Source organism: Chiroxiphia lanceolata, chromosome 12, assembly GCF_009829145.1.
Source record: "Chiroxiphia lanceolata isolate bChiLan1 chromosome 12, bChiLan1.pri, whole genome shotgun sequence".
In the NCBI taxonomy this organism is placed as follows: Eukaryota; Metazoa; Chordata; class Aves; order Passeriformes; family Pipridae; genus Chiroxiphia; species Chiroxiphia lanceolata.
The window spans coordinates 12,517,696-12,537,557 of record NC_045648.1 but is presented as its reverse complement, the minus strand read 5'-3'; the positions used below and the strand labels follow the sequence as shown (position 1 = coordinate 12,537,557).

The following is a 19,862-nucleotide window of genomic DNA, read 5'->3' as shown; positions in this document are numbered from 1 at the left end:
GTCTGGCAGTCTGGTAATTTCAGTATTTTGATACGTCCATGAGAAGCATCGTGCTTACCAGTGTATGTAGACTGTTGTGATTGCTGCTGATAGAGCCATAGATAATTACAGACAGATGTTAATTTTATTTTAAAGATGCGTGAAGAACAGAAGGCTGTGGTCCTTCAGAAATACGCCCGTGCTTGGCTTGCCAGGCGCAGGTTCCAGAATATTCGGCGCTTTGTGTTGAATATCCAGCTCTCATACAGAGTGCAGCAACTGCAGAAGAAGATAGAGGAACAGGTGAGAGAAACCAGTTTATGATTTCTACTGATTTCTTTATCATATCTGTTCTAGTGAAAGTGCTTATGTTGACTTAGAGGCTTATGTGAATTTAAATATCCGTATGTTACTTGAGAAGACAGGAGAATATGCAGGGGATATGGTTCCTTATAATAAACTACTAGACTTCCTACATCCAGGCTAGAAAGAATCCCCTAGGATTTCCTTATATTTGTGGGTTGGTTATGCAAATGAGAAGAATCTGCAATGAACTTTTTTTTTTTTAATTGTTTCTTAAGTAGTCCATCCAGTCTCTCATCCTAACTTACTTGTTAGGATGAAGGATGTGTGAGATACTGCTCTGGTACAACATATTTAGTAACTTTTGGGAATTCCACATTATGTTTATTTTGCAGTTTATTTTTGAGAGCCATACCAGTCAAATCATCTTTAAAATGGTAGTTTTAATCTAATTGAGGGAAACAGTCCCTGGTTGAAATAATCATGACCGGTATGGGATGGTGAGCAGAAGTAGGTCAGGTGCTCCCTTCAAAATTCTGTGGAACAGTTTCAGGTGTGCATTTTTTTGTTTCCTTTTAACCTGTCCTGCTCATTGTAGAGTAGAGAAAATCATGGTTTGCTGGAAAGATTGACCAATTTGGCTTCAGCTCATATGAATGACACGGATACAATTCAGAAACTCGAAGCAGATCTTGAAAAGTTAACTGCTCAAAAGAGAACATACGAAGAGAAAGGGAAAAAGTATAAAGAGGACAGCGAACAGGTAAATTATAATTGCCATCTGGGTGCTTTTATTTTTAAATCTTTTTTTTTCAGTTACTGGATTTATCAGATGCATGATTTGAGAGTTGCTAGGTAACTATACTTTTTTTGTGTGTATGTGGGAGGCAGCAGAGAAGGAAGGAAGTCTGTAGATGCTTGTTAAAATGTAACATCTTCTGTGACCTATTTCTTCCTCCTTTGTAATTTGTATATTATGCTTGCTTTTTGTGTGTACAGAAAATCTTAAAACTTGAGAATCGGAATAAAGAATTACAAGAACAGAAAGAGACCTTAGAAATAAAGCTCCAGGAAAAAACTGAGGAAATGAAAGGTACAGTAACTAAAGGGAGTTTCAAAGGCATTGTAGTGGGGTAAATTTGTAAAGTCAAGCTTTCAGCAAAAGTAAATTACTTTTGTATTAATAAGAACAATATAAATGCTGAATTTACATTAATTGAAATTCATGTTTAGAATGTGTAGTGCATAAATGCTTTTTATTTAATAATTAAATTAAATTTGTTCTTTCAATAGCAAAAACGGTCCTCCTCTTATGCTTCCTGTGTCATGCACATATATTCCTTCAAAGTGTAGCTTCATCCTTCGTTCCTTTAATATACTCCTTTTAGAAATCTAGCTTCAAAGGACACAGGCAGCACATGAGATCAAGTATACTTTAGAGGAATAACAATTTAGTGTTTCAGAACCTTTTCTATTCTATAGCATTCCTTATAAAGTGTACTGTGATGATTTTTGACGCTTGAGAGAGTAATTTCAGCCTCAAAATATGTTAAGGATTACTTACTTAAACAAAAATTTCTCATTGTGGTCATACTGTTTTAATAAATGTACATAATTGCATGAAAGTCTTTGAGACATTGAAATATCTTTTGACAGAGAAAATGGATGACCTCACGAAGCAACTCTTCAATGATGTACAAAAAGAAGAAAAACAGCGGATGTATGTAATCTGAATTTTATTGCTTTGAAACAGCATTCATTTTTTTCTCTTTCCCTACCTTTCTTTCTCCTGCTGTAAATGTGTTGTGTTGACATCCCTTATGAATCTATCCAGGTTCTTGGACATTAATGCTAGTCCTGAAGTACTTTATGTAGAGTTTAGGAAAGCACATGCTTGTTTGTAGGTCAGTCATATGCAGGAAATCATGATGAGACTGTTCCTGCTTTTTCAGTTTCCTGTCTTTTCATGTGTCTTTCTAAGAATTGAAAGGCAACCTTGATCTGATGGTTTCTTTAGAAATATCCTCAGAATTCGGTTAGGACTGGAAGTGCAGCTGATGGCCATGCCAGTCAGAGTTCCTGTTAAGTGAATTTTAAAGGGAAGAATTGAAATATTCAGTAAAAGGAAAGGCAGTGTTTGTAAAAGGACATTTGGTTAAAGATATAAAGGAAAGAACTTTTCCCCCTCCCTTTGGTGTTTCATTTGCAGTAGTAAAAATCCTGTTATTTTTCAATAAATGGTTGTTGCTTTGCAGCATGCTTTTCTTGAATCAAGTACTTATTTCCCAATAACTCTTTTCCAGTGTAAGACAGAGAACCTCAGGTACCAGAAAAATGCTGTTTTCTGAAGTGCAGAGTGCAATCAATCACAGTCCTGAGGTCTGGAAGCTGTCATATTCCAGCTCAATCTGATTTCAGCTGCCAATTACTTCAGACTGTACTAAAAGGACTCTTTTGCTAGTTTTTCTGCTTTGCTCATTATCTGTATTATGTTGGAAGCCACTCCAATCCATCAAGGACTAGTGGAAAATGGAAAACTGCTTGCAGTGTTTTACTGAGCAGGACACAGGGCTTTCTGTTGCTTTGTCCTTCTTCAGTGCTGACTGTGGCCATAAATATAGTGGAAAGTTACTCAGGCAGGCTAACTCACAGAGTTAGAGAATTAACCTTGAAGTGGAATAAACTCAGTTTTGCTTTTAATTCCGTCCCAACATCTGAATTACATGTAGTGAAGTCTATGGACATTCTTCTCCCATTATCATCCATTTTGTAGATTGATTCTGAGCATATAGGATGGCATTGTCAAATAATTATGGTTCATTTAAGTTTTCTTCAATGAGACATGTCCTTCAAATTAAAACTAAAACAAAGCCCACTTTTTCACTTATGAATGTAGAAAAATAAAATCACCTTTCTGTTGTGTTCTGTAGGATACTTGAGAAAAACTTCCAAAATCAGAAGCAGGACTATGAAAAGGAGATTGAATTGCTCAAGGGGGAAATTAAGATTCTGAAAGAAGAAAAAACTCAGCTGCAACATCAAATTCAGCAAGAAAGTGTCATTCAGGATGGCTTGAAAATGGAAGTAGGACAGCTTACAAAACAAGCACAGGTGAAGCATGACACATATCTCATTTTGGAGTCTTTGCTAGATAAAGCAAGTAGAGAATGTACATGTTTTATTTATAGATTATCTTCACTAATTTTTTTTATCTTCAGTGCACTTTTAGAACAAGTTGTAATTAATAAACTATATTTGATACACCACTATGTAGCATTGTGTTCATACAGTACACAATACGAGTAAGTTACTGCGGTGCATGTTTTCAAGAATAATTGTACTTGAATATTTATACATTTAAATCTGTGGATCTTTTTTCCTTCCTTTTCCTGAGAAAGTATTTGTTTCTCAGGGGATTTTTCATAAATGTAGTTTATAAACTGAATCTGAAAATAGTACTTTTGTGTAAAGTCACATTTTTTTTCTCTGAGTCAATTCCATGGCACAAACACATATTTTTTCAGTACATCACATTTTTTTTCTGCTCTGATGCCTGAGAACCAGATACTTTAAATACCACACATTTCAAGCCTTTTACTGTATTAACCTGTTCCTAATTATAACTATCCTTATGATTTAATTGTTACTCAGCCCTTGTTTTTCACTACTTGTCTCAGTCTATAATTTTTCTCTGATTCAGAAAATACCTGAGTTACAAAAGGAAATCGAGCTGCTACAGATGCAAAAATTGGATGTGGAAAAGCAGGCCCACTCACAGAAGCGAGAACTGAGGGGTAAGCTACACACCACATAATGCAGAGAACTTAACAACTATGACATGAAGACAGTTTAAATTGATTTCTTCTGTGTTAGCTTTGACAAAACTCCAGTTCTCTTTCCCATCCCATACTGATTTCATTCTATTCATATATTTACTCAACAGGTGAGTTTTACAAAGTGATCACTGAATACTGAGATCTGGCATACCCCTTTGAAAAACCTCTGATTTCAGACATTTCTCCTTTGTGTTTAAAAATCAATACTAATAATTTAAGCTTCACTTAGAATTTAAACTTTCCTTAAAGCTTAACAAATATCTTGCAGAGACCTAAGAATGTGGAAACAGTACATTATCTGGTGAAGTTTTCCTTCATCTTTAGCCTTAGGTCCAATAACGTCAAATATGCTTAAATAACTTGATGAGTTGGGTTCCCTTTGGGAAAAAGTACTTAAGAAGTACCACTGTTGTGAACTTCGTTCAATGATACCAATATCATAGAGAAAACCTGTATCTGCAGCATTTAATGTAGTAACCTAGCACTAGATGACAAATCATCTATACAGCTCTAGGAGTTGTTCAGATTCAGACTGGAAAGGTGTAACTTTGCATTGAAAGTTTGGTGTGTTTAGAAAAAAAAAAGCACTATTGGTGGTACACCAATCTAATGCACCTGCATGTCCCATAGTAAAACCACCTTCCTCATTGCATTCTTGTAGTAAATCAGATACTTAACCAAGAAACGGGAAAGAACCTCATAGATTTAGGAAGAGGTTTGTTTAATTTTTGTAATTAAGCTTAACTTGAAATGTGCAGAGAAAATAATTCATATAATAAACTTTATTAGTTTATTCATGTAATAAAATTCTTTTTTTTTTTTTTACAGAAAAGATGTCAGAAGTTACAAAACAACTTCTTGAAAGTTATGATTTTGAAGATGTGAGAAGCAGGTAATTTTGTTCTGAGGTCTCTTAAAAAAACCCTTAAGAGATGTGTTTTGTTCACATGCACACTCATGGTACTGCCTTGCATTCCAGACTCTCTACGGAGGATTTGGAACACTTAAATGAGGATGGAGAACTGTGGTTTGCTTACGAGGGCCTGAAAAAAGCTACAAGGTTAGTTCAGTTCTTCAGTGTTTTCATAACTCCAAGCTGTGATCTAGAAAATAAATTGGAAGATCAGTGAGTAACTAATTTGACAGTGCAGTACTGAACTGCTGTTTAAGAAATGAACAAACACTACATTATATGATGGGCTGAGCAGCTTAAAATCAGTTTAACAAACTTTAAGTAAGTCAGTGAGATAAGTGTGTATGTGTGAGTCAGAGAAATGTGTTTCCTCTGAGATATCATGCATAACTTTCAACTCCCTTAATGCACAGGTGAGGTAATGGAATATCTCTGTGTTAATCACAGTACTTTGTTTTCATTTCATATTAAACTTGACCCATTTCACCAAGGTCGTTCTGCATCTGCCATGTTCTTTCTCCCTTTTTTTTTTTAACAGAGTATTGGAAAGTCATTTCCAGTCTCAGAAAGAAATATATGAGAAGGAGATTGAAGGTTTGAACTTTAAAGTTGAACACCTTAGTCAAGATATTAATCATCTACAAAAATTATTCCGGGAGGAAAATGACATAAATGATGGTATTCGACTTGAAGTTAGCAGGCTGACTTCAGAAAACCTGGTAAGATCAAGGTGTAGTAATAAAAGTGTAGTAGAACAATCCAAATGTGTCTGTGGCACAGAGCACTCAAAATCTTGCAGTCATGTCCTTGAATTCTCAAGGCTCAAACAAATGGGGCCATCTAAGATTACACATCCATAAGGCTCTTTCCCTGTCTGCTTGGGGTGGTGTGTAAGGAAGCAGCCAAATTTCTTGTCCAGCTCTACAGTTTGTTGGGGCAGCCTCACAGAGATTTTTTTCCCTTTTCTTTTGCATAAACCCGATTTGAGATTTTTCTTCAGAAGCCTCTTCAAAGTTCTGAGACTCTCCCCACCAGAGGGCAGCTGAGCATAGCAAAACACACCAAACAAACTGCAGGCACGGCTGAAGAGTGTGGTAATTGGTGCTGTGCAAAACTGTCTGACACAAGGAACAGATATTATTCCAGAAAATAGCATATACCGCATAATTTTTCTGAAAAACAATTGAAGAAATATTTTCAAAACAAAGTTATGAAAATTGAAAATATAAGAAAAAGTTATTTACAATGTTATTTCTAAAAAAAAACCAAAACATTTTATGGCATATTGCGGGCTTTTTTCCACTATTAATTGAGCTGGGGAAATTAAAGCCACAGTGTAATTTCCTTTAAACTGGAACAGAACAATGGTACTACTGGGACAGTCAAACAATTTGATTAGCTCACTGTTTCATTTTTAACAGTGGCCAGCAGCAGGTGCCTCCAGCAAAGTAAAACAAGTCAGGCAAGCAGCTAGCAGTGCTCCCCCAGAGTCTCTCCTCTGGTTTTGACTATTTTCAGTTGAAGCTTCTGAAGTGTTATAGGAACTACTGCAGGCATTTGAAAAGAAGGAAGATGCTGAGATACACAAATCTCCTTTTCCTCTAAAAGGTGATCCCAGATCTTAAACAGCAAGTTTCTGAACTTGAAAATCAAAAATTAGATCTTGAAAACCGTCTTCAAGAGCAGACTGAAAAGTTGAAAGGTAAAGTACCAGTATGGTCCCTTGTCTTTCAGTTGTTTAAGAAGAACACAATGGATTCCCTGTATTTGAACTTTTAAAAGTTGAAGCAATATTCTGTGACAGCTTCATTGCCATATTACTTTTCTTCTTAGTAAAACGTAAGAGACACAATGAAAAAATATGTTGTATAGTTTATATCTCTTATTAAAGAATAAAAATATGTGCAAGCATGTGCTTTTTTTTACCTTTTTGAGGGCATTCAGTTCTATAGTTTGGATGTCTAGAAATGTATTCAATAGGGCTCTGCAGAGAATATGTGGAATGCAGTATGCCCTTTGGAAACAGTCATAAAAAGGAAAGATGATTTGGAACTTAAGGCATGCTCCATGAGATGGACTTAAGAGAGTGCTGAAGATTCAGAGTCAGAGGGAAAAGTTCTGCTAAGTTTGCTTGTTTGAAAGGTCTTCTCAGTTTAGGAAAGCACACTCTGCTGAGCATTCTGAGTCTCTCTAGCTGCAGTGTCTTCCTAGGCAACTGATTTAAAAATTTAGAAGTAGTTTTACTGCCACCTGCAAGAAATTAATAGCATGAAAATTCTTCATCCCGTGTAATTTTCTTTATGTTATGGAGTAGTCACATGTTTCTCTGCTACATTATCTGGCAGGTCATTCCATTTCATTAGATGGAACAAAATTATGAGCGTAAGAAGAGATTAACTGAAGACCAGTACAGAACAGTAAATGACTTTGATTTTGTTGTTTCTCTTTTGTTTTGGGTTTTGTTGCTATTTATTACTGAAAAAAAAAAATGAAAGAGATGTCTAATCGGCTGCATTATGAGCTAGAAGGGAATAGAACACAAAGACGGTAATTTTTATTTTATTTTTTTTAATTTAAGAAATGTAGTCACTATAAGCTGCGGTAACAGAGTCAATTGAACACCTTAAAGTATTACATTTCATGTAAGATTTACCTTACAGTGTTGTGTACAGTTAATAAGTAATGGATGAGTATGATATAACTATGCTTTAACAAAAGATTAAGAGACAAGACTTCTTATCTACCTATTTTTAGAACTAATGAGGCCCAGAACGAAGTGGAGATAAAACAAAAAGAGACTCTGAAGGGCACAACCCAAGAAATTGAGGGGCTGAGCAATGGTTTGGTGCAAGAAGAAGTCCAGGATGAAGTACAAAGCAAGATAAAACAAGTGACAACTCGATTCCATGTGGAAAACATGGTGAGGAAATGAAATTGTCATTAAGAAATTGTACCTGAAATGAAAGATAAAAAGAATGAAATAATGATTTTGTGGTATGGATAGGATGTTATCTCAATTAATTGAGGGAGAAAAAAAAAATATGAAGGTGTTTCTTCCACCAAATATAAGTAAAAGCACATCATAGCACACATATGACAATAACATAGAGCAGTAGAAAACAAATTTTTAATTGTGTTTACTCTGAACTCACTGACTTTGATTATTACAGGATCTTGAAGAAAAATTAGACATGAAAGATAGAATAATAAAAAAATTGGAGGATCAGATCAAAACTCTTACCAAAACTCTTGAAAAAGGTAAGATATTGTTATGTGATCTGTTTTTTGAATAGCTTTGCATGGTCAGTGTCTGTTTGAAGAAAAATGTATTTAAAGAGGTGGAGTTTGGGGTGGGGTTAGAAATTCAAAACCTCAGGAAAATGTGCCAGGGGAACCACCGACAGAAATTACATAGAAGTCCTTTCCTGGTTTGTTTGGGATTTTTTGTAATAGGCTAAATAATAGGCACATATGGGACCCAGACTATATGATAAATATTAAGCCAGAGGCATAAGGTTCTGTCAACAGAAGTTAACACATACCCTCACACAAACTGTCTCTGAGCCAACAAAGTTAGTTTTGCATCGGATGAGTAACTCCTCCCATTATCCTTCAGATGGCAGGTGGTTCCTGATATGAAGTTAGTTTGTACAAAGCTCTTATATACAATGTAGTTGTTTGCTGTAGAAACCTCTTAAGAATATTCCAGAGGTGCCTTAATGTAGAGATGTACTGTTGCTGTTTATTTGCCTTATTAACACAAGTAATTACACTGAATCCAGCGAAACTATTCATGAACAATATAAATACTTAACTCATAATGCTTGGAAGCATAAGCTAAGAACATTAATGTGAACAGGCCTGTACTCTGTTATAGAGAAAACTGCTTTTCCCCAATAGTTTGCTCTGATGTGACCATTAGCTCAGCCACTAACCTGGAAGTAACAGTGCTTTTGTGTTTGACAGCTGAAGCTCATGTGCCAACTTCGTCCAAAGAGTACATTGGAATGATGGAGTACAAAAAAGAGGATGAAGAAAGGATCATTCAAAATCTGATCCTTGGTATTTTATTAAAACTTGACATTTTCTAAGTTGTCAACAATATTCAGAACACTACAAAAAAACTACAAGGCCATATTTCACTTACATTCAAAGTTGCCTTTTTCCCCACTCCCTTACCACCAATACAACTTGGAGGCTCTGTATTGCTCTTTTTCTATTGCCAGACATTTCAAGTGCAGAAGTGCTTTATCTGTGTAAAAATCATTTGTCTGACTCCACATAATGCTGACTCTGTTATCTTTTTTATTATTTATTCACCTCTAAAGCTCTAAATCTCAAGAGCACACCAGGGACTTGAATTTTATGTTCTTCCTGGTCATCTATTGAGTCCATAAGTCACTGGGCTTACATCCATGAGTGATGGTTACTCTCCTGTCTGTCCTTTCCATATCATTCTCTTCACTGAAAGAACTGTACTTTCATGTTTGTCTTGTGGAAGAATTTTGTCCTTCGTCTGTGTTACTTTACCATATCAGTTTTGCTGCCAAATCAGCTTTTTGCATTACCTTACAATCAGTATTAAATTCAGCAGATTTTCGATGCACATTGGTACCATTATTAAATTAACAACATCTGCCTTTTCTTAGCAGCTACTTCAGCCTTGTGAATGTGTGTATGTGTGTATCTTCATGAACAAAGATGTGTCTTTAAGCAATGCCTAAATTTGTGGGGCCTCCAGTAGGTAGTTAAATGCAAATTGCTTTTTGAAGTTGTTCTGCCTGGCATAGCCCATGCTGGACCTCAGAATTTGCTACAGTACTCTCCTACCTCTCTGGAAAACTTAATTAATCCTATTATGTGTGCAGTATTGATACAGAAGTTTTCAGAAACCAGCAATTCATCAGTAAATCAATTATGAAGTGTCTGGTCACTGAAGAGATGAACCACATAGTGCTTCTTTTTCATAATGATACATTGAATCATTGAATTTTTATATAATAAACCCGATGACTCTCCTCTATGCAGATTTAAAGCCACGTGGAGTTGTAGTTAATATGATACCTGGCCTGCCAGCTCACATCCTATTCATGTGTGTGAGGTATGCAGATTATCTGAATGATGCTGACATGCTGAAGTCTTTCATGAATGTAACCATTGATGGTATCAAACAAGTTGTTAAGGTAGGAATTGTGTTTGGCTGTAATATATTGTACTTTTTTATTTTTAACATAAAGTATCAGATGCATTCATAGTACCTGGGGAATGCCAACACTTCCATTGCTGCTAGTCCTATAGTGGAATGATGATCATTAGTGACACTTTTTGAAGTTTGCAGTAGTATCCCTGGAAAGTCTCCAGGTAAGGTTCATCTGTGCTGAACACAGAATGCACAGAATGCATTAACATAAATTATTTTTATCTGAAGAACCTCTTGACAAAGTAATTAAAAGTATTTTTCATTTTACAATGAGCAGCTAATTAGGTGAAATGCACCTGTGCTTTCAGCACTGGTAAAAGTCAGATGGACAGAAATGAAGGTTAGTGTGTCTGGCAGCAGGCAGGTAGCAGAATTATTAGAGGTTTTTGCACTGCTCTTCTACTAGTGTAATAGTTTTTTTGATATGTCATTTGCAACATTAGGACCAAAATATTAAATATTAAAACTTGTTGCCAGCCAAAAATTAAGTTGTAAAAAATTGTTAACCTGTTGTCTCATCTGCGTAACAAATTCAGCTCTGTGAATGCTTTGTTGTGGATTTATGCCTGGAAACACCAGGCAAGCACAGACAGGAATAGACTGTGGTTTATGCAGTTGAACATGTTGTACAGAGAATGCCTACAGTTTGTTTAGAAACAAATTTATAGCACAGTTTATCCATTAGAAAAGCTTTTTTGCACATAGAATTATTTATTTGTAGTTCAGTTTCATTGATGTGTGCAGGTGTTGTTCACACTTCTTTGCAGGAAGCCCTCCAGTACACTACACTATCCACAGGAATGTGCAAAGAACTGTTTGTTCAGGCTAATTCATTTAGCCAGTCTGTCATATCAGAATACTTAAACAGTCTTTACCAAATAAAAGAGGGATCTTTGCTATATGTGTATGAGCCTGAAAACACAAATGATTTGTTCACTTAGGATGTTACAGGTGCTGTATGCTCCTTCTGCTGTAGATTGACTCTATTATGCCAGCGCTGTAATGGTCTTAAGTTTAGTTATTAAATTAACTTCATGAGACAATACCGTAATAAGATTGCTTTACTTATTTTCAGGAACATTCAGAAGACTTTGAGATGTTGTCCTTTTGGCTTTCCAATACATATTATTTCCTTAACTGTTTGAAGCAGTACAGTGGGGAAGAGGTAGGATTGATTTAATAAAAAAATTTCATTACTTTACTTTTAATAAACTTTAATTGGAATTAAAAATAGTGGTAATAGATGATTATTCACCAGCTCACCACTGTTCCATCCAGGTATTTAGATATTCAGATTGCTGTGCAGTGGTATTATATGTCTTATACAAGTAAAGAAAACAGTATAGAACTAATAGATCAAGTGAAATCAAGGAAACATCAAAGTGCTGAAGTAGGTTAAAGACATGACCTGAGAACTGCTCCTTAATTTGAACTATTTCACCTGAGTTTAATGTAGGCTGAACTTAAGATATCCAGCTATCTATCTATAATATAAAAAAAAATTTTACTATTTTATAACTGGGACCTTTCAAGCACCTACTGCTGCCAAAATAAGGCTACAGAAGAAAACCTTGGGAAAGAAACAAAACAATAAAATGTTCAGTTTTTTCCTTATTTCACTTGCTTGTTTAAGCTAAGTTTTATCCTGAGATTCAAAATTCTTTTAATTATTTTCAGTTGAAAACTCTTACTGTATTTTTTGGCTAGGTTTTATAGATTCAGGTAGGCTGAATGAAATTAGAGACAATAGAATAAAGTCCTCAGGATTAAAGGAAAGAGATGCCTCAAAGCCTCGGCATCGCAGTGTGTGCTGGGTCACCAGCAACGCTCCCTCTCGTGGTCGTACCGGGAACGGCTGCAGAGCAGCGCAGAAAACGTTTAAACTTAGTTACCGAAGTGTTTTATAATTTGATTGCAACAGTAGGCAAAGGTCTGAATCCAGAATTTTCTGTTAATATGTATTTCTAATGAATATTCAAGACTTCACACAAGTTAGGATGCCGTGTAGACTTTTGAAGTCAGAACTTTGCTAATGACAAGTCTGAAAATAATATCCTTTTGCAGCAATAAAATTTTTTTTTGAAGTCTATGCAAGTCTTTCCCTTGGCTTTAGGAACAGAGTAAACATCAGCATAAACTGGAAAATTAAGTACTGGAAGCATCCATTGAAATTACCTGTAGCTTTGACTCATTCTGAGACTGTGTTCAGCCAGAGGTGGAATGAGTTACTCTAATATATACCTTACATTGTGGGAATGATTTATAATGTTATTGTGATTTATAATGTTATTGTGATTTATAATGTGATTCTAATAATTATATTTACAACTCACTTGTAGGAATTTATGAAGTGTAACACTCCACGTCAGAATAAGAACTGTTTGAAGCATTTTGATCTCTCAGAATACAGACAAATTCTTAGTGATTTGGCCATTCGAATATACCACCAGTTCATTCTTGTCATGGAGAATAACATTCAGCCCATGATTGGTAAGACAGCACCAACCCAAACACACCTAAATGCAGCTTGTGAAGTGTAGGAATAAAGCTTATACATGGAGGCAAAGGGTGGGACAGACTTCTTTCTCCTGTCGATTTATACATATGTTCCAGCATGTGTGTTTCCACACATATAAATTCCACTGAGTGGTATATCCCCACAGGGTTTGGAAAGACTTTTTCCTCACAACACTTCCTGGTGTGGGATAATGCTTTGAATCTGAGCAACATCATACAAAAACAGAAGGCTTTTTAATAAAGTGTGCTTCAGAAGCCTTTTTCAGTATCCCATTTTTCTTTTATCATTTAACTTTTAAAATACCCTGAAAGTAGGTTTTGTTCAATAATTAATGTAACTAAAAGAATCCTTGGGAGTTTTGGTCTCATCAGTTGTTTTCTGTTGTATTTCAGTACCAGGCATGCTGGAATATGAAAGTCTTCAGGGAATTTCTGGCTTGAAACCTACAGGGTTCCGTAAACGTTCGTCTAGTATAGATGACACGGATACCTACACAATGACCTCTATCTTGCAACAGCTCAGCTATTTTTATAGCACTATGTGTCAGAATGGCTTGGACTCTGAGCTTCTAAAGCAGGCAGTGAAGCAGCTTTTCTTTCTGATTGGAGCTGTCACCCTCAATAGTCTCTTCCTCCGCAAGGACATGTGCTCATGTAGAAAAGGAATGCAGATAAGGTAAAGCCAGTAAAGTTTCAACAAGCTTGAGAATGAATTTTTAACACTTTCACGTAATATCCTTTGTCTCTAAGTCACTGGGTGTTCTGTGGCCGTTCTGATGGAAGTAGCCTATTGGCTACTTTTTATTCCTTTTGAAAAAGTAAATCTTTGCATTTTGGGCTGAGCTTTCTCAACATAACAATTATAAATTGTTCTTTCCATGGAAACACTAATGGAGGAAAAGGCAGAGAAAATTACAGTCTGAAGTTTAAAGTCAGGCATGGTTAGGATTCTTTCCATGCTAGCTCATTTGTGATGTGACCAATAGTATTTTTAATTCTTTCTTACTATAGTAAACAGGTGCAGTGTCCCCTGGCTGGCAGAGAGACAAAAGCTGACTTGCATGTTTCATGCTCTGTGACAAGAAAAGCACTGAGACAGAGCCGTTGAGGATGTAGATTGAGCATCATCTGTCTTGTTACAAGCACCAAGAAAACATGCTCCTGTTTTGCAGAAGATACAGTTCATTTATTCTCCATTAGTCAGTCTGCAGACTAATGGGAAAGAAAATCCGTAAAATCTTGTCCCAGCTGGGAAATTACTGGAAGAAAGCTGCTTTAATCTTTAGGTCATGAGTTGTAAGGCTGGCCCTGCTTTGTAACATGCAAAGATTTTCCTAATTTCCTGTACAAGCTCAGTTGTAAATTAATGTTTTCATGACATACAGTGCAATAGGCAATGCAGTATATATAACAGTAGTTTTCTGTAAACAACAGCTAATAACTCACTCTCTATTAGCCAAGCTTTTGAGAAATAAAAAACAAACAAACAAACAAACAAAAAACCAAACTAAACCAACCAAACAAACAACCTCCCCTAAAAAAAAAACACACCAATTTAAAATATACAAAGGAGTAGGAGTAAACTTACAGTTCAATAAGCTATTAGTTGTTTGGGTTTTATGATCTGCAGGTATGGTTTTTAACTTAAAATGTACTAATCTGAACACTGCATTAGAGGAGTATTTCTTCTTTTGCAGTCTTTAAAGTAACTTGCTTGTCAAGGGGAACCTGACGTTTCTGTTCTTTGCTCATGGTTTAACCCAGATGTAATATCAGCTACTTGGAAGAATGGCTTAAGGACAAGAATCTTCAAAGCAGCAATGCCAAAGAAACTTTGGAGCCACTATCTCAAGCAGCCTGGCTGCTTCAGGTTAAAAAGATCACAGATGATGATGCCAAGGAAATATGTGAGCACTGCACATCTCTCTCTACTGTGCAGGTAATGAACTATCTGTTTTCTTCTGGCAGCACTGATTGCAGAATCTTAGCCATCTAAAATAATTTGTTGCAAAAGGCTATTGGCCTTCCATTTGATAAAAATAACATTCGTCAGCATTCTGAATCATCACTTGCTCAACTGTAATTTTAACTCCTTATTTCTGATTGTTAGCATTCTAACTGTGGTGAATACTTGCCTGCTTTGTTCTATCCCACATTTTTATTCCACAATGTATCTTCTTTACTTTGCCACAGGGTTTTTTTTTATTGTTTCCCTTAATCAATTCAGCTTTTTCTACATCTCCTTGATCCTGCTGACACCTCTGGAAATGAGTCATAACAATCATCATATATGTAAACAATTCATTAGGTGACTAGTCAAAATTCTCTCTTTACTGTAAAATGTTTTACTGAAACCTTAATTAAATATCAATAAGGATGTCATAATAATGTTTTCTTCTTTTTGTGCTCTCACTTTTTCTGACATAGTAAAATAGTCTTTTGTAATTTGAACAGATAGTTAAGATCCTCAACTCATACACTCCGATAGATGACTTTGAGAAAAGAGTGACTCCATCATTTGTTCGTAAAGTCCAGGTAAGAGCTACAACTATTATTTCTCATATTCAGCTTTCAGAACACTTCACACACACAGTTTTTGATGTTAGGTAGTTGTACCCGACCTTTGCATCGTATTATTACTACATTGTTCATCTTCTAGGCATTTGGAAGTGATGCAAACAAGTCTGCTTAACATAATGTAAAAGCAAGATTTGCAATGGGAAGAAAACAATGGACTGTTTTTGCTTTGATTCTTCATACAGTATTTTCTTACCCTTTCTGTTATGATTTCAGGCTATGTTAAACAACCGTGAGGAGGTTCCACAGCTGATGCTCGATACCAAGTATCTCTTTCAAGTGACGTTTCCTTTCACCCCCTCTCCACATGCCTTGGAAATGATACAAGTCCCCAGCAGCTTCAAACTTGGCTTTCTCACAAGGGTTTAATAAAAGCAGTGAATTGATGTTTCCTCAGAGACTGTGTGAAGACATGCAGACTTTCATGGTTCATTTCACCCGCTGGTGGATAGTATGGCAGCTTGCAGTGAATTAAACTGTTAGAGACTTCTGCTTCAGTCAAGACTTAAACAGTAGGAATAATTTGGGCTTGTTATTTCCTTCTCTCTGTTCTTACTCTTTTCCCTCCATTTCAGTCCTACAGTGATGACTTTATATCATCACCTGGACACAAAGCTTACCACACAGTTTTTTAGTCCAAACCTGACAAGAAAAGCATTTATCTGAGAGGTTTGTATTGCTGCCCTGTCAGCACCAGTCAGAGGGGAAGACTGCCATGTGATAGATGTTACTGCTTTACAATTTTCCTTGTCTTTGCTTCCTGTAACAAGAGGGTTTTTTTCTTCCCAAGGTAATTCTATTCTTTGCCTTGATATACTGGATCTGTTTGAGAGTAGCTTTCATCTTCACTTCTTATATCCTTATTTCTCTCACAAAAGTAGTCTTTCACAACAGTTCCTCCAGAAGACTGTACTAGGAGGGAAGGGAAGGTCTTTCTACAGTTGTTTAAAAAAAGTCAACATGAATAGCTGCGTTGAAACTGGGGAACAGAGATCAATCCAAGAGAATTGCTGTTTACAAACCCACATTGTGTTTTCATGGGCATACTGGCTGGGCTCCCTCTGCTTTCATTGCAGCCTGGGGACTCTGCACAGATCTCTGGCCAAAGCAGGGATTCGAATGCTCTTCTTCAAGACAGGTTTCAGTTTTGTTCTCTGCAGTGACAAGTTTGGATTTAATATGAGTTATTGTAGTGGAAAAGTCAGATATAAAATTCATGTTTTGATCCAGGTTTGAGTTACAAGCTTGGTTCTCTAAAAGACAGGAGTCATCTCCTGGTTAGGTTCCATCTATAGTGCAGTGTATTTCAGAATATACACCGAGTATGCACATGTGCACATCACCTTTCTCCTTTTCTCTTTGCTGGTTTCCCTCCTCCAATCCAGAGACTGAATAGGAACAGATGCAGTTACTGTGGTCTGCTGTTACTGATAAACCAAGCCTAATTCCTTGCATTTCATCTTTATTTATTTCTTTTCAGTTGCAGGATCCTTAAAAGCAGTAGTCATCTCCTTTTTGCTTTGTTCAGCCTTCTCCCTGTAATCAGGGAGTAAAAGTAACTTTATTTAGTTCTAGACTCTGTCAGAACAACTGGGGAAACAGCATTCACCTCACCACAATGATAACTATCCTTAGAAATTCCTCAGTAAATAATGCTGGTTTTCTAAACTACTTTATTAGACATAGTTATTAAAATCAGGTACTAAAGCTTTGAAATATTTGATGGACTCTAATTAATTGAGTTAATTTAAATATTGCAGGAAAGAACAATTGATTTTATTTTTATTATTGTTATACAGTGTTAGTACTATTTGTTTAATTTCACAGAACAATCTGTAAATATAAAGAAGGAATCATTCTTGCTATTTAGTGTTCTTGGTGTTTACTATGTACAGTGTAATACTCATCATGATATCCACAGAGATATACTCAAAATATATGAATATACTCAAAATATATGAAGGAACAATTTTTTGATTCGTTCAACAACAATAAAAGCTGTACAAAAGATCACATATGTAGGTAGACTGGTATTTTAATGTGTTAAATAAAGTAGCTTTTAAATCACTTTGTAGTGCTCTGTGTGAATGAATAGCTATGTTCTCAGTATGGAGTCATTTGAAAGAAGTTACTTGGAACTTTCGGTCCTGTGCTTCCATAATACTCTAATAAAAAAGAGTATTACAAAATAATACTATAATAAAGAAATTTCTGCCCAAGTCTCTGCTGGGCTGAGGCCTATTTTTTTTCCTCCTATTGTCTGAGATCCTCTTGACTATCAAATACAAACATCTAATGGCATAATTTCAGTGACTTCCATAGAGTCTTAATAGTAGATATGACCTTCAGCATTTTTTAAATTTTTCAGACATGTTTTCATGAATTTCCCCAAAATTTTTTCAAAGAGTGCAAGAAAAGCAGAAATTTTTAGTCCTATTGATTTTAAATTTATTGTCTTAGAACAGGTAAACAGTAAAAGTATAACCAAGGAGGAATCAGCATGGACACTAATCAATTTGTTTGACTTTTAAATTTTGTTAAGAATATGAGATAAACATCAACAGTGCTATTCATCAGAATGTCAAATTGCTATTTGGAAAAATCAGTTGTCAATCACCTCCCCAGTATGTTTCCACTTTGCTGTTTCGAAATCACCCAAAAATTGCTGCTGTATGGAACAGGCAGGTAAGATCTAGTTTCTGTCCTTTATTCTATGTTAGAGGGCAGTTAAAATAAAGTCTTTATCATCAGTAATCATCAGCACGTAGCTGATCTGAGGTGATGCAACTGGAGAGGCTGAGCTTTAAATACACTTTAAGTAGACTTAGTAGGAAGGTTGTCTTTCTACATTAGCAGTAGCACAGGGCTTATTTAGTCCTCTTGAGGTTCTCCAGGTTCTTGCTGTTTGAAAAGGTGGGTAATTTTTCTTATTTATCAACAAACTTCATTGTACAGAATTTCTCTGTAAGTAACATATTTTTTAATGATTCACCATGCTACCATTTTTAGATTTCTAGTGTAACTTTAAAAACCTAATAAGGTTAAAATTGCAGGCTACAATGCAAGAAGTTTGTAATGGTTTTAGACCTTTTAGGTTTAATTATCTTTATAAAATAGTATACAAATCTGTCATTATGACAATCTCAGATATAATACTGATTTTTAATTATTAAGAAGTTTTGATGGCTTCTATTGTAGCAAAATTTTGTGATGTGTCATAATCTCATCTGAAGTAAATTAGGCAGGTAAGATTACCCTGTATGTTATTACTGGAAATTCTCACACTTTATCAAAGATTAATTCTGCCCAGAGTATTCATTCCAAGCCTAACAGATCCTTGTCAAAAGTCTCTAGAGCTAGTGATGATGTTTTGTTCAAATAAGATGGCTTCACACCAAGTATCTAAATCCCTGATTATATCACATGAGTTGCCCTCAGTGGGAACCACTAATTCTAAGAACCTTGCAATAACAGGTTATTCAGTTGTGAATGTCCAGTTTTAAGAATCTAGCAGAACTGAGCCCAGGAGCTGTAGTCACTTAAAAGCCATGAGCAATACCTGCTCCCTGAAAGGATGGCAGCTTGTGTTCTCAGGCTCACATTTGCACAAGAACACATGAAAAATTTTAGGACATATTTGCTGCTTTTCATCAAATGGAATATAAAGCTCCTGGACTGCATAGAGCTGACTGAAAGCTCCATGCAAATTTTAGATTAAAGTGCTGTAGTTCTTTTCAGGACAGATTACTTCCTGCATGTGTTGGGATGAAATTATGCATCCCCTGGAGACAGCAGCAAAACTTTTATTGACTTAAGTGTGGGCAGGATTTCTGGGTTTATTATCTCATTTTTCATGTACTCCACTGAAACACATAAGAATAAACAGCAGAATGGAGGCAGATACACAGGGTAAAGTTTGGTTTATATAATGGCCAGCCAAACAAATTCTAAAATCTGCATAGCTGATTGAATTTCTTTTGGTCCATTTAAATCTGTCTTGCAATAGTTTGTTCTGATTGTTTACCAAAAATTCATTATTTATGTATGTGTCTAAGTAATGTTAAAAGCGTCCATTTTCAGAAGTGGTGAAAGGTCCTATTTTCCCTATGAAAAATGCGCAGAGAAAAATGACACTACATTATTATTTTTGTTTGTTTCTCTGACTCTCAAGTAGTTTTTAATACTCTGTTGATGATAGTTCTTTGATCCTAGAGGTGCCTGGCTTCAGAACAAAAGGGTCTTCGTAATGACCCAGCTGTCAGTGTGCTTGAAGCATCAATTTCTGCTCAAGAAGCATATTGTTCATATTTTCTAGCTGCTGCTGCTGGAATCCTAGCTCATCTTTTCAGCTTTAAAAATACTGTATAATACTGACTATTTAATTAGGCAGGGGAAAAACAATAAGTATCAATCAGTGGAGTTTCTCAAAAGTTCAGCTGTTGTTATGCATTTCTGGTTATTGATTGCTGACAGACATTGAGTAAAAATTGAAACTACTTTCCCACATGTAGTGAATCCATGTGCACAGCACATATCA

The 19,862-nt window shown here is 35.7% G+C and overlaps 1 protein-coding gene across 1 annotated transcript in view; it reads left to right on the top strand.

Moving 5' to 3' along the window:
* The window catches only part of MYO5C (myosin VC), a 31,935-nt gene extending 15,707 nt beyond the window's left edge, over window positions 1–16,228 (top strand). Inside the window, exons 21-41 of the mRNA XM_032700213.1 lie at window positions 136–282; window positions 881–1,045; window positions 1,282–1,375; window positions 1,939–2,002; window positions 3,213–3,393; window positions 3,983–4,076; window positions 4,947–5,010; window positions 5,098–5,178; window positions 5,570–5,750; window positions 6,640–6,733; window positions 7,527–7,578; window positions 7,786–7,951; window positions 8,202–8,289; window positions 8,998–9,093; window positions 10,060–10,214; window positions 11,307–11,396; window positions 12,571–12,721; window positions 13,142–13,424; window positions 14,513–14,687; window positions 15,203–15,283; window positions 15,542–16,228. Of these exons, the coding sequence (XP_032556104.1) occupies window positions 136–282; window positions 881–1,045; window positions 1,282–1,375; window positions 1,939–2,002; window positions 3,213–3,393; window positions 3,983–4,076; window positions 4,947–5,010; window positions 5,098–5,178; window positions 5,570–5,750; window positions 6,640–6,733; window positions 7,527–7,578; window positions 7,786–7,951; window positions 8,202–8,289; window positions 8,998–9,093; window positions 10,060–10,214; window positions 11,307–11,396; window positions 12,571–12,721; window positions 13,142–13,424; window positions 14,513–14,687; window positions 15,203–15,283; window positions 15,542–15,694 (2,655 nt within the window). The 3' untranslated portion in view covers window positions 15,695–16,228. The remainder of the gene's footprint in view (window positions 1–135; window positions 283–880; window positions 1,046–1,281; window positions 1,376–1,938; window positions 2,003–3,212; window positions 3,394–3,982; window positions 4,077–4,946; window positions 5,011–5,097; window positions 5,179–5,569; window positions 5,751–6,639; window positions 6,734–7,526; window positions 7,579–7,785; window positions 7,952–8,201; window positions 8,290–8,997; window positions 9,094–10,059; window positions 10,215–11,306; window positions 11,397–12,570; window positions 12,722–13,141; window positions 13,425–14,512; window positions 14,688–15,202; window positions 15,284–15,541) is intronic.
* Window positions 16,229–19,862: the final 3,634 nt, after the last annotated feature.